The sequence below is a fragment of the Alligator sinensis genome, unplaced genomic scaffold, assembly GCF_000455745.1.
Source record: "Alligator sinensis unplaced genomic scaffold, ASM45574v1 scaffold56_1, whole genome shotgun sequence".
Lineage (NCBI taxonomy): Eukaryota > Metazoa > Chordata > Crocodylia > Alligatoridae > Alligator > Alligator sinensis.
This window is the reverse complement of record NW_005841960.1, coordinates 3,241,538-3,255,351: the sequence shown is the minus strand read 5'-3', so window position 1 is coordinate 3,255,351 and position 13,814 is coordinate 3,241,538. Positions and strand designations below refer to the sequence as shown.

The window sequence follows — 13,814 nt, the reverse complement described above, 5'->3', positions numbered from 1 at the left end:
TTGGACATCAGGAGGTGCTACTTCACGGTCAGGGCGGCTAGGGTCTGGAACCAGCTTCCAAGTGAGGTGGTGCAGGCTCCCACCCTGGGGGTTTTTAAGAGGAGGTTAGATGACCATCTTGCTGGGGTCGTTTGACCCCCAGTACTCTTTCCTGCCATAGCAGGGGGTCGGACTAGATGATCTGCCCAGGTCCCTTCCGACCCTAGAAACTATGAAACTATGAAACTCCTGGATCCTCCATGCACCAATCTGTGCACTGTCACTCCTGCCTCGTGCAGGGTTGGAGACCCGCGCTGCCTCATGCAGCTGCTGAGGTCCTAACCGCAACTGTACCTTCTGTGCACTGATCTGTGCACCATCACCGCAGTTTCCTCCAAGGCAGGGCAGGGACACAGCCACTTGCCACTCCTCATTTGTCAAAGGTGTCTTCAGGGCACTTTTGGGGAAACTGCTCCACCCTGCAGGTCAGCTACACCAGCTCTTCATCAGCCCTCTTCATTGTCCCACATCGAAGCCTCCTATGTGCTGGGCATGCTGTTTTTTTATTCGCCTCGATTGGGAACAAACCAATCAGGGAACTCAAGGGATTAGTTCCCTTTCAAGTCCTCTCTTTACCTTGCCCCTGGGTCAGGTTGGGTCTTCTTTCTGCCATTCCTTGATTGGTGGAGAAGGGAAACTGCCTCCATCAATGAAAGCCCAACCCCTTTGGGCTCAAGCTGACAATTGGGGCTGCCGGTGAGCCTGACAACCAGTCTGCCACACTTGACTATAAGATGACTCTGAATATAAGACAATTCACCAATAATTAGATTTTATGTATGAAAAATGTACACATTGTTAACATTTTCCAGGTATAGAATCTAAATATTGGAGGGTTGTCTTGAATCCCTACCTCCCACTTGGGAGAGAGGTCAGGTGTCCCCTTTCCCTCTGTCCTGTCCACTTCTTCCCCTTGCAGCCTTCCTGCCCCTCCTGCCACTTGGACCTCCCAACCCCCAGCTCCCCACAGCCCCTTCCCCTCCCACTCTTCCCAGTCTCTTCCTTTTCTGCCCAAATCCCTCCCCAACCCCTAGGGTCTGCCCCGCCTCCCAAACTTCCCAGTCTCTGCCTTTTCCCATTCCTTCCATCCTTGCTGTCAGACATTTCTTGGGCTGTTTTGTCACAGAGCAAAACATGTGGAAGCTTAGCCCTTGCCTAGCCATGCAGCAGTGTCAGCACTACTGATTGGCAAGGTAGGCAATGCAAGAGTTTTGGTGCTACTGATTGGCCAGGCAGGGGGAAGAGTTTCCATGGGCTTCATACCCAGGAGAGACCACAGCCCTAGCTGGAGCTGAGCTGTTCCTGAGAGTAAGAGAGAGGGAGTTGGCAGTGGGGCAGAAGCTACAGAAGGAAAGTGGAGCAGGGGGGAGGAGGCTGCTGTAGATCTGGCTCTTCCCAAGCTGGGCTCCAGGCCAGAATCATAGCTGCAGCAGCTGCCTGTTACCCTCTCTGCTTCCTGTGCAACTGTTAGATAAGGCTTTTTTCCCCATGCTAATGGCGGTGCGGGGGAATAAGGCTTTTTTCCCCATGCTAATGGCGGTGGGGGGGGCTTCATCTTATATACAACTAAATATGATATATGGTGACTGGCCTACACTGTAAGAAAGGAATATGGTCCATAACATCTTTGGTCCACATTTCAGCAATACTGTTGTTGACAAACACCAGGCTGGGATCGCACTCCCATTTGTATATGCTTATATTAAAAGAGCTAGGATAATTTAGCTGGGGGATTAGGCTGAGACTCAAGGGGCATTTATATATGTGCTCTGGGAGGCTTGGGGGTGGGAGGGGCTTTTAATTAGCACAGCTCCAATAGTCACACTAATTAAAAGCACCAGGAGCATCACATGTATCACCCTCCCCATGTGAAAAATGGTGGTGGGGTGCTTTGAACTAAAGCTCATCGAATAAGGTTTAGTTTAAAGCTCCCCACCACTGATTTTCAGTGCAGGGAAGCTGATACATATGACATGAGATGTGGGATTAATCTAATCTGCTCTGATGCACTGGAATTACAGTGCATCGAAACAGGCTTCCTGCACATGTATAGGAGCCCAAGAGATCTGGATCCACCCACATTTCAACGAGTTCCCTGTTTGCGTTACTTTTGCTGCAGGGGAGACCATGCTCAGGGGCAATCAGCATGGGTTTACCAAAGGCAGGTCCTACCAGACCAACCTGATTGTCTTTTAGGACCAAGTAACTAAATCCTTGGATGATGGCGTCTCTGTGGACATAGTCTTTCTAGACTTTAAGAAGGCCTTTGACACTGTCTTTCACCCCATCCTCATCAATAAATTAAGTGACTGCGGCATTGATGCCTGCACAGTTGGATAGGTAAAAAATTGGCTGATGGGGTGCACCCAGAGAGTAGTGGTGGACGGGTTGTACTCAACCTGGTGAGATGTGAGCAGTGGGGTACCCCAGGGCTTGGTCCTTGGGCCTGCACTGTTTAACATCTTCATCAGCGACTTGGATGAGGGGGTGGAAAGCACGCTGTCCAAGTTTGCTGATATCACTAAGATGTGGGGCGAGGTGGACACACTTGAAGGGAGAGAGAGGCTGCAACTAGAGTTAGACAGACTACAAAAGTGGGCAGATGAGAAGAGGATGGGGTTCAACGTAGACAAATGCAGGGTGCTGCACCTTGGGAGAAGGAATCCACAGCATACATACAGGCTGGGGAGTTCCCTTCTTGAAAGCACAGAGGTGGAAAGGGATCTTGGAGTCAAGTCCAAGATGAACATGAACCGCCAATGCCAGACCGCAGCCAGCAAGGCCAGCCATACCTTGTCATGCATCCAAAGGTGCATCTCAAGCCGGTCCAGAGAGGTGATACTTCCTCTCTATGCGACTGGAGTCAGGCTGCAGTTGGAGTACTGAGGGAGTTGGACTGGAGTTGGTGTACTGAGATAGCACATCTGCTAGGGTTCATCTCTAGGCTGTGCTATAGTTCAAGCTATGGGCTCTACAAAAAGGCTATTTCTTCTACCTGTAAGTTGCCCATTATGGCCTGATCCTATTCACTTGCAAAGTTTAGTTTTGTGTGTAGTTATAGAAGTAAGTGTAAGCGCTATAAATAGCAGCTATGCTCTAGAAAACTGGTATCAGGAATGAGAAATCTATAACAATGTTTATCTACATTGAGTTATTTCATTCGGTGAGCCCATAGCTTTTTACTAATTATGCAAATAATTTAACCACTTTTGATTTCTATTTATTCCCACATCATTGTATTCATTGTTTCTGAGTAGAGGTACTCAGATATATTTGAGTGACAAGCAATCAATATCAGACATAAAAAATAAATATCAAAGGTCCCTACTTGATTCTAATATCTGTCCAAAACGTGATGTCCTATAGAATTTTAAACCTTCAGTAAGACCTCCCGAGCTATGTCATTTTGTGACATACAAGAACATGGTTGCATCAGACCAGAATATGTGTATGTGGGTTTTTTTCCTAGTTCCTTTTCTACTTTGTGGATTGGCACAGAGAATGGGTGGGAATCTTTGATCTGCCTCTACTCCACCTTTCCTGTGCCCACTCCGGTTTTTGGGGCTGAATGCAATTGTGCCAGATCCCCACAAAAAATATACAAGAGAAATATCCCTAACCCACTCCCATGCCTTCATCATACATCTGGCTTTACTTGTTTTGACTAAACTCATGTTGTGTGTGTGTTAAGGCATATTTGGATGGAAACAGCAGGGATGGTAACCCCTTCTGAGGGCATGGGGCCTGCCAAGCTTCAAGAAGATAGGTGCAGGGAAGACACAGCTTTCCCTGGCACTTTCACTGCCAGGGAAGACACAGCTTTCTTTTTAAGAAGTGTGTGTGTGGTGCGGAAACAACAAGAACAAATTTAAATTGAAACTAAATGGATTGGATAGGGATAAGTAGAGGGATTCTAGTTAGTAAGCTATATCCAGCCCTTTCCAAGAAGAGATAATAGCTGGAGACTGACTAGTAGACCTGTGCGAAGCGGCTAATGTTCCCTTTGGATTCAGATTTGGCCAATTCAGGGGACAGTGATTCGATTTGGTGATTTAAATCACTGTCCAGAATCTGATTCGGAGATTCAGCTGCTGCTGAATCTCCAAATCAGCCAGGCCAGGCCCATCCCCTGCCCCTTTCCTAGCCCTGCAATGGCTGCCCCACGCACCTCAGCTCCCTGCACTTGGGAAAAAAAGCTCCAGCTCAGTGGGTGCTGCCGGGTGGGAGGGTGATCCCTGCTGCCCCCACTGCCTCACACTGTATGGGGGGCTCTGCATGAGCTCCGCAACTCCCCACCCCCACTCTCCCAGCCTCGCCATGGGTGCCCCGGCCCTTATAAGCTCCAGCCCTTATAAGAAAAAACAAAAAAAACCCCTTGTGCTCACAGGTCCTGCAGCTCCAGCTCAGTGGGTGCTGCCGGGTGGGAGGGTGATCCCTGCTGCCCCCACTGCCTCACACTGTATGGGGGGCTCTGCATGAGCTCCGCAACTCCCCACCCCCACTCTCCCAGCCTCGCCATGGGTGCCCCGGCCCTTATAAGCTCCAGCCCTTATAAGAAAAAACAAAAAAAACCCCTTGTGCTCACAGGTCCTGCCAGGCACCTGGCAGGGGTCCCCCCATGGTCTCCTCCCCGTCCCCCCAACCCCGCTCTCCTGTGCCTAGTACTAATAAGTTCAGTCAGCTGCAGCTCCATGCTGCAGCCACCAGGGACTGACTGAATCATCAAAGCTCTCCAAATCTCTCCAAAGATTTGGAGAGCTTTGAATTGGTTCAGACCTTTAGATTGGTCCCCTGATTCGATTCAAATTCAGAGATTTGGCTACCGAATCTCCTCCAAATCGAATCTCCTCCAAATCGAATCACCAACTGAAGTTTCACACAGCCCTGACTAGGTAGGAAGCCAAGCCAGTCTAGTACCTTTCAGATGCTGTTCCTCAGGCAGAAACAGCTCACAAAAAGCACAGAAAGGTTGTAGACAGAGGCATATATGCTGTTTCTACATCCCTCCCCGAGAACACTGTGAGTGGAAGGGGACTCAGGGAAAGATCACAGTCACTGGCCAGGTACAGATGTCAGTCTCCCGCCTCCCCCTTCCTCTTCTGAGTTTCTGTTTTCCTGAAAGACTGCCTTTCAAACCTCTGAATCTCCAAATCTTTTCCGAATGTTTTCTGAATTGATTCAGAAGGGTTTTTTTCTTCTCTCAATTCTATTCGGATTCAGTGATTCAGCCTCTAAATTTGGCTGAATCTTCTCCAAATCGAATCACAGGCTGAAGCTTTACACATCCCTAATCATTCCTCATCAGCAAAAGGATTAACTTTAGAGAGGGTCCATTTTAAGTAAGTGTAGATCACTCATTGGCCCTCCCTGTCTGGAACCTCATTATACTATTTTAGTGTCTAGAACAATAAAAGATTAGGTTGTTGAAATAAATTGCATGCCATACCTTCACATGTAGGTGGCTTAGTCCAATTTCCTGCCTGACATATGATGTTCTGTTCTCCATGAATCTTAAAACCTCGTTTGCATTCATAACGTACTGTTATACCAGCCTCATAATGATTCTTTTCTCCACGCCTTGGGAGACTATGGAGAACACTTGGAACTTTTCCGCATGGCATTTCTGAAAAAGATCCACACAACAGGTTAAAATATATTTAAAATGTCAGGTAAAAATCTACCATGCCATGTAAAAATAACCCTGTCACAATTAAAACTATATGAAGTTTATTTAATTAAACATTTTGTAACATGGTGTATGGATATCTGTGATAGCTAATTTAAATGAAGTTCAGCCAATAGAAAACTAAATTAGCCAGGGCCCTAAGTCTTGAACCAAGGGGATGGTTGTTGAAGAAATTTAGTTTATATCCCCTCCCTACCCTCCCAGGATTGCATTTGCAGTCACTTCTCTGTCTCTGACCTCTTATGCAAGAGAATGTCTTTGTATCAGCATAACTGTTTCTCAGTGCTTAGGGATTCTCATAGATGCCCTCATCATAAAAGCAAAGCAGCCCACCAGCAGTAATTGATTTATAAACATGCAACCTTGTAGAGGCAAGGAACTACTCTTATCCCCATTTAATGATGAAATAGCAAGGCACAGATTTAAGTACCTTGCCCAAGGTCACACATAATGTTCAAGGTAAAGTGAGGTTCTGAAATCCGTATCCCTGGACATCTACTTTGCAAATGTGTTTTAAAAACCAAACCTCCTTTTAAAAATGTAAGGACTTCAACTCAATCAGTACTTTCCTAAGGCATCTCCCTCAAATAACCCAGATTTGACATAAATCTACACAAATATAGAATATTAAAACAATTAAGTCTTTACCAAGTGTTTTTCTAAAGACCCTGTGAGAAAGTGTGGAGTTACCATTTTAAAATTTAACCTCTAGTTTAAAATAGTTGACTTCTCCACTTAGTGGAGTACCACTGGAAATTTTACATTGTTAAATTACCATCACAAGTTGGGGCTGCAGTCCATGTTCCCATATTACAAGTAATCTCTGATCTTCCATTTAACACAAAGCCAGTATTACAAGTGTACTCTAATACAGCACCATCTGGATAAGTTATTGGTCCTGATTGCTCCATTCCTAGATTCTGATGCTCTTGTCTGAGCTTACCATTTTCCAAGGGGCGTGGTGAGCGACAAACATATTTTTCTATTCATAAAAGAGAAATGAGCAATGTTACCATCAAATCCACATCAAAGCTAACATTGTGGAATATATAAAAGCAAAGTGAAATGTAAATAAACCGCCACAATTTTTAAGGCTGTGGAAAAATAAAAAGCCTTCTCCTAAATTTGTGATACCTCTTTGCTTCAAATGACAGCAAAAAGGCAAATCCCATCATACTAATGTGATGTATCAAATGCAATGCTAATGTCTAGGGTAGATTGCTCGTTATAAGAAGACAACTACAATTGTTCTGTTAAAGGTCATCAGAATGGAATGGAATAGTACTAACATTTGCAAGCATCAGTCAAGGTGAACCACCCTCCTGAATGATTTTGTGAGCTGGTGCTCAAGAGACCTCTCTATATATGTACTTTCACTGCTACTGGGAAAGAGCTACAAATATTACGGCGTAGATGTATTCCAGGCATACAGAGGATCAACAAATCAGTTATTTGCCAAGTCCTCCTGAGCCGTGTCAGTATGCTCCAATGCAGGCCCAAAGCACTTTTCATTCCTCGCGTTACTCTGAAAAATAGATTTCGGTGATGACATTTTCTATGTTCCTTTTTAGGTACGAATTAATTACCAACTCAAAATGAGTGAATGCACTACACTAGGTTTAACAGTTGCACTAGGTTTAACAATTGAAAGAGAGAGATTTAAAACCATTCATGGCTCTGTATAGAAGCAGGATATTGAAGAAAAAAATCTAAATTTCTCAAATAATGTTATGCTGGGATCATATCTGACCTAGTAGTATAAATATGAATATGTTAACAGAAATGGAAAATATAGCAATATAATTTTATGTAGAAGCTAGGTGTATCTCTTTTTGGTTCTCACATTTAAATGTTGGAAAGAAACCAGAGAATGTAATTGCTCCAAAACTGAACTATATGGTAAGAATAATGAGTTTAGGATTAGAACTTGAGTTGGATTCACTAGCAGAGAATAGAAAATGGAGGTTGCAGCTACACATGCCTCTTTTAGTCCTACAGAAACAGTGAATAATGAACTAGGAATGAATATACCAGCCCAAACTCTCTCACCATAAACATTTCATTTTTTTCCTAATACAAATTTCCTGAAAACTACACCCTCCATCAATTTTAATGATGTTTATCTTTTGAAGAATCAAATAACATGCAGAAATAATTTTCTTGTCCACTGCTTGCTAGCAGAAATGTCATTATTTTTTTAGCTAAGCTACATTTATTTAGAAGATTAAAAAAGAGACCCTAAAAAAAGTCTAAAGTGGTTAAGAGGTTTTGGCTAGCTTCAGATTCAGCCACTTTTCATTTCCTGACTTGAATGATACTCATTAATCGTTGGGCCAATGCAGGGACAGCATTGGCAGAAGTCCAGAGCAATTCACAATTGTGCAACTGTACAAGGCATTATAAACATTTTGCCATGAGACAAAAGTGGGTCTCTAAAAAGGTGGGAAACGATCAATGAAAAGAAGGGGGGGGGGGAGAAAGGGAAAGGTAGTCACAGAACTTGCTCAGAGAGAAGAAATGTTAAATTAGAAAAAGAAACATAAATAATGTAGCCATAAGTATTATAAAGCCTATTAATCTGAAGTGCAGTATCTCCAAAGACTGAGACATGTTATGCTAAATGCTGTACAAATACATGATAACTAATCCTGCCATAGTACATTTCTGATTGGCACTAGGATTGAATATGTTCAAGTATTAAATGCTCACTGCCTAACATCTTTTGAAGGTGCTTATTTCACTCACAGGGAGAAGTAATTATTATGCACTTCTATCAGATTAGATTTTTGCTTTCCACAACTAATCCCACTTTTCAGGCTTTAGCTCATTATAACCCATTATTAACAAATTCTACATAAGTGAGTTCATGCATAATGATCATAGTTTGATTACTTCATTCTTTTCATTTTTATTATGTTACTGAAGACTGCTTTGTTGTGTCCAATATTAATACAAACTGCTAACTTTTGTGTGCATGGGCATAACAATGATTTAACAATTGACTTGTTACTTATACCAGTTGCACATTTCTTCTGATTGAGTGTAGCTAAAAAATAAAATAATAAAAACCTTTAAAAATATATAGATAAGTTGTCAGACTGACCAATGCAGCGTGGTGGTGACTGCCACTTCCCATCTTTACACATGATTTTGTCCACTTCAGCAGAAGCTTCAAAATTTTCCAAACACTGGAAAGGTATTTCTTCACCACTCTCATAGTTTCTCATCTCTGTTACCTTCAATGCACCAGGAACCTGAGGCGGAGGTGGGCATTTTTTTTTAGCCTCTTAAAGAAAGATAAAATGGGTTAGATGTCTTACAAAATATGATAAATGTGAAAGATCATCACAAAGCAGGATGGTTAATATTATATGAAACACTTACCACCCATAACAAGAGAACTGTTAAAAATGTCACTGATTGGTAACCGGGTCACAACTGTGTCAAATGCAGTGGCTCCTATATTAGGGGGTGGGAATGAGCTAAGGGCACACATACGTGCCTTTCAGTGGGTAAAGTTGGTGGGGAGTACACTAATGCTTTGGGGATATCAGGGGCTGGGTAACTTATGCATGGGTGGCCAGTGCCTCTTGAGTCACAGGGGGCACATGCCCCCTCCCCTCCCGACACTAGTCAGCAACTGGGATGGCAGTCCCCCACAGGTGATCATAGTGACCAGGGGAGGGGTGGTCCCCTCACAGCCAATCTCACTCACGAAAAAGAGGCTGCGCTGCTTCTGGAAGTCCCATGGCCACTTCCAGAAGTGGCATGGCTGTTTTTGTTGGTGGCCCTGCTCCCTAGGCACCGCTCACAGGGGGTCACCGGTGCTCCTGCCTGCCCCCCTGCCCATCACCTAAACAGGGAGTGTGGCCTGACAGGGGATGCACCAGAGCTCTTAGGGGGTGCATGTGCACCCCCGTGCACATCCTACGCATCACCACTGGACTTATGACTGAGGGGCTGTGGTCAAGTAGGGAATGAAGACACAGCTGGTTGTAAGAAAGATTTTTTTTTTTTGAACAAGCAATGCAAGGGGTCTAGTTGATAAAGTGCCAAGAAAAGAGATGGAAAAAAGAGGGCAGTAAAGGTCTGCCTGGGTACCAAAGCAGCCAGCTGCAGTGGTGAGGGTGGAAGGGGGTGGAGGAAGGAGCAAATGTGGTGTGGGATGCTTAGAGGACCTATCAAAGCCATGTAATGGAATGCTTAGCGTCCATACCAAACACTGAACCAGCTCACAGTAAACCAGTTCAAAATAGTACTTGATTTCCATGCACATTTCTGAACCATTTAGGGCAACTTTAAACCTATTTAACACGCTTGTATGTCTGTCTGCCTCAGGTTTAAGCTGCATCTAAACAGTTTTAAGTGGCAAGTGTGCCCATGCCCTTATATAGGTCTTTTGTAGCCATTACTGACTTTTCATTACATCATGACCACACAGCATTACCCTGCAAAACGAAATTGCATTTCAGTCAGAGTGGAAAAAAAAACGGTTTGCTTCAGAAAAAAATGGAAATTTTGAGGAAAACTGAAATATATGCAATACTTATTTTCTTAGCACCCTTTACAAATCTAAGTTCACTTTGCTACTTCAAGAGCATAAAATGTATTATGTATAACTTGGTTTGCTCATAAACTTATCATGTTTGGTATATTTATTACATCTAAAAATATAGTTTATTGAGACAATAATTACAAATGTATTAATTGAATTTTCTTTTAAATGTTCTTAATTGTTTATACAAATTGAGCTACAAGCTGCTGAACTCTAAGGAAACTAGCATCTCTTAGCTGTTGCCAGTTTATGAGAAGCAGCCAAAAATTAAAGTTGAAAACAGAAAAAACCATCAACATTATAGTAAAGCAAAGAAAGTTATTATTATTCTGGACTTAGTCTCCTCCACAGTGTCAAGAAGATACAGTACAGGAAGCACTCAGTTTTAGAAAAAGCTGAGAAAAAAGGGGAAAAAAACAAGACTCATTGAATAGAAATTTTGCTACATGAAACTGTCTAATCAGTCTCATTTGGTGAGCTATCACTATCAGCAGTTTCTGCTTCTCCTGATTCTTCTGATCCTTCATTTTTATCATCTTCATGGACTTCTGGAAACTGAAGCTCTGCCTGGATTGAGACAAGCTTCTCTACTCTTTCACAGGTTAGTTTATTTCTTGATTTGGTGTGAGCATTTCCAAACATAGACCAGTTTCTTCCACATGCTACAGAAGATGGAGGAATCTGAAGCAGGCGAGAAGCAAGAGGAATCAGAGGCTGTGTTGTGCAAAGGCCTTGCCACCATGTTGCAGGAGGGATCTGCTTAGCAGAGTCCCAGACTGCATTCCTGGACCAAATACCTGAAGAAGTTCTGTATTCTGCAACATTTGAAAGTACCTTTCCAACATCAAGTCCTAAGTGTGTTGCTTGCTTTGTAATCCAGTCAAATGCAGTAGCACTGCTATCATCACTAACATTTCTGCCTTTGAAGCTTAGATCCAAGAGAGATGCTGCTGTCTGAATTGATTGGCAACAAAATTCTTCCTGTCTGTTAACAAAGTCTTTCACCTTTCTTTTTTCTGTACTTGTAAGCAAAGATACACTTAGATTCTCAAAACCAGTTGATTTTATCCAGACCATTTGGTAAGGAATGTTTGACAAAAGTGCACTGTATGCTTCAAGTGCAGTGATTGCTGAAGAAATTGGCTTTAGAATCTTCAGGGAGTTCTGCAGCTGAGCCCAGAAAACATCCTCATCAAGTACAGTGTTCCTTACACTTCTGGGTACTTTAAGATTCTCAGTTACTACTGTTCCTTGATGAGCTTCTTTGTTTTTTAGTAAACTTTCAAATGAAATCATCACTCCACCTCATCTAGTTTTACTACAGAGTTTGAGTGTCACTATTTTATTCTTTGCATTCTTTTCTTCCTGCTTCTTAAAGACTGCAGCTACAATATGAGTAACTTTTACATGTTTTATAACTTCTTTAGCTCTTCTTTAGATCTTTTGCAGAGTGTCTATCTTCATGATGTCATTAAGAAGCAAGTTTAGCCCATGGGATGCACATCTTACTGCAGTAATATGTGGATATTTATCCATTATGATCTCCCATTCTGCTTTCATGTTACTTGCATTGTCAGTCAGCAAAGCAAATACTTTACCACACCCAGTCTTCTGTAGGACTTCACATATTTTATTACTGATATACTCTGCAGTATGCCTGTTCTTCCCTGTTTCAATGCTTCTGTAAAAAATGGTTGAGGTGTTGTTATCAAAAAGTTTATGATTCCTTCTCCCCTCACATTTGTCCATTCATCTGTAAGTACTGCAAGATATAGTGCTTCATTGATTGTTCCTTGTACAGATTCCATTACACATTCATATTCTGATTCTAAAAGAGCCTTACTCAAAGAATGTCTGCTGGGCAAATGGTATGATGGTCTTAGTAATTTAAAAGCTTCCTGCCAATAAGCATTTTCAGTTTTTGACAATGGCATCCCAGAACAATATATTGCTCTTGCAAGAGATTGGTCAATTTTTTCCTGATCTTCAGGTGTCATCTTGTCTACAAATGATGCTATTGAGAGTCTTTTGTATACAGTTGGTTGCAATATTTGGTTACTTGAGGATGTTGATTGGGCAACCCTTAGTGATGCTGATGTTATAGGAGAAGCAGCAGCAGCAGCATCAACAGTAGGACTTCTGGATCAAGAATGTTGGAAAGAGCTACTTGCACTTCCATTATCATGAGCTACCTCCTCCTCACTTGTACCCAAGAAGGATTTTTTAATGTGTGCAGGACACTTCTTAGATACAAGGATGTGTTTGGCCATCCTAGTAGCATTTGGAAATGCATATTTCATCTGAGAGTATTTGAATATCAATTTTTTTTCTCAGAATAACTTGCAGTGTGGAAATACTTCCATATGCTAGAAGTTGGTTGCACCATTTTGCTGAGGGAGAAAAAAGAAAAATGTAATTTAGTGGCTAGCTTGCATATATAAACACTACACTACAGCTTGTGCAAATTTAGTAATGGATGGAGAAGAGGCCTCTTCAGAGTTAACTGTGAACAACTTCCCTGCCCTGCAGGCCTCACCTCACTGCTAAGGTTGGGTGATTTGTCACAAAACATCAGATTAGTAGGAATTCAATTCTGAATTATACAGGCTATGAAAATATATTATGCAGCTAAAATATAGTTTAATATACTGAATTCAGAGAAATGTAAACTCTTACCTTTCAATAAAGAACTATACGTTCTTTCAGCTCTTTTGTGCTGCTTCCGTGTTTCTGCAGATCTCAAAATCACAGGACCAAGAGGAGGCAGGCTCCTTCCCACTCCAAAACCTTTAGACTTGCTCTGTTTCCTCTCCTGAGGCTTTTGAGCAAGCAGGGCAATAAGCTCCTTGTTTCTAATCTCTACAGGAACAAATGGATGCTGCTGCCAGTGGCCACTCCTAGTCCTCTGAGGCCTAGTCGAGAGGACAGGAGCAGATCCACCAACCTCTGAATCGAAGTCAACAATAGAGGAAGTCCACAAGCAAAGAAAGCACTGACTCCTCCTTTCTTCTCTTGTGAAAATGGCAGTAACCCCAGGGACAGAAATGCATCTTGCTCTTGCATTTGACAGTTGTACAGTATTGCTTGTCCTTGGTGTACAGGAATTGTAATAATCTGATACTGTAGATAGTCTTACATAAATGTCTTCCTGTTACATAGTTATTAGGGACACATTTTGAGGAGTAAAGGATAGCAATATATGAACACCTTTTCTTAAACTATTGATTCATCATTCTAAAAGAAAATATATCATAAGAGGTTTTTTTTTAATTTTCCATAATTTTTCATTTCCTCCTTTTGGGGGGGGAACCCCCAAAAAGGCCTTGGAAAAAATGGGGGAAAAGAGGGTTTTTCCCCAAATCCATCTGGGTTTTTTTCGGGGCCTTCACATCTCTATTACTGAGGTTGCAAAGTGAAAACTTCTAGAGATAGGACCTTTCTTTCCAGTCCCCAATTGCTTGTCCTTTAATGCTGTCTCTATCCCAGTCTTGTCTCTCTGTGTTTCTGCAAATTTCCACTCCTCCATCTTCATCT

The 13,814-nt window shown here is 42.4% G+C and overlaps 1 protein-coding gene and 1 long non-coding RNA gene across 3 annotated transcripts in view; one reads left to right on the top strand and one right to left on the bottom strand.

Moving 5' to 3' along the window:
- LOC112549769 overlaps positions 1-13,520 on the top strand; it is a 26,069-nt gene extending 12,549 nt beyond the window's left edge. Inside the window, exon 3 of the long non-coding RNA XR_003093284.1 lies at positions 13,146-13,520. This is a non-coding gene — a long non-coding RNA (uncharacterized LOC112549769). The remainder of the gene's footprint in view (positions 1-13,145) is intronic.
- Positions 1-13,814, bottom strand: part of LOC102374805 (complement factor H-like) — a 66,399-nt gene that overhangs the window by 12,054 nt on the left and 40,531 nt on the right. For both annotated transcript variants that reach the window (XM_014518492.2, XM_014518495.2), the window contains 3 exons: positions 8,829-9,011; positions 6,501-6,707; positions 5,486-5,662 (listed from right to left, as the gene is read on the bottom strand). In XM_014518492.2, coding sequence (XP_014373978.1) covers positions 5,486-5,662; positions 6,501-6,707; positions 8,829-9,011 — 567 coding nt within the window. The remainder of the gene's footprint in view (positions 1-5,485; positions 5,663-6,500; positions 6,708-8,828; positions 9,012-13,814) is intronic.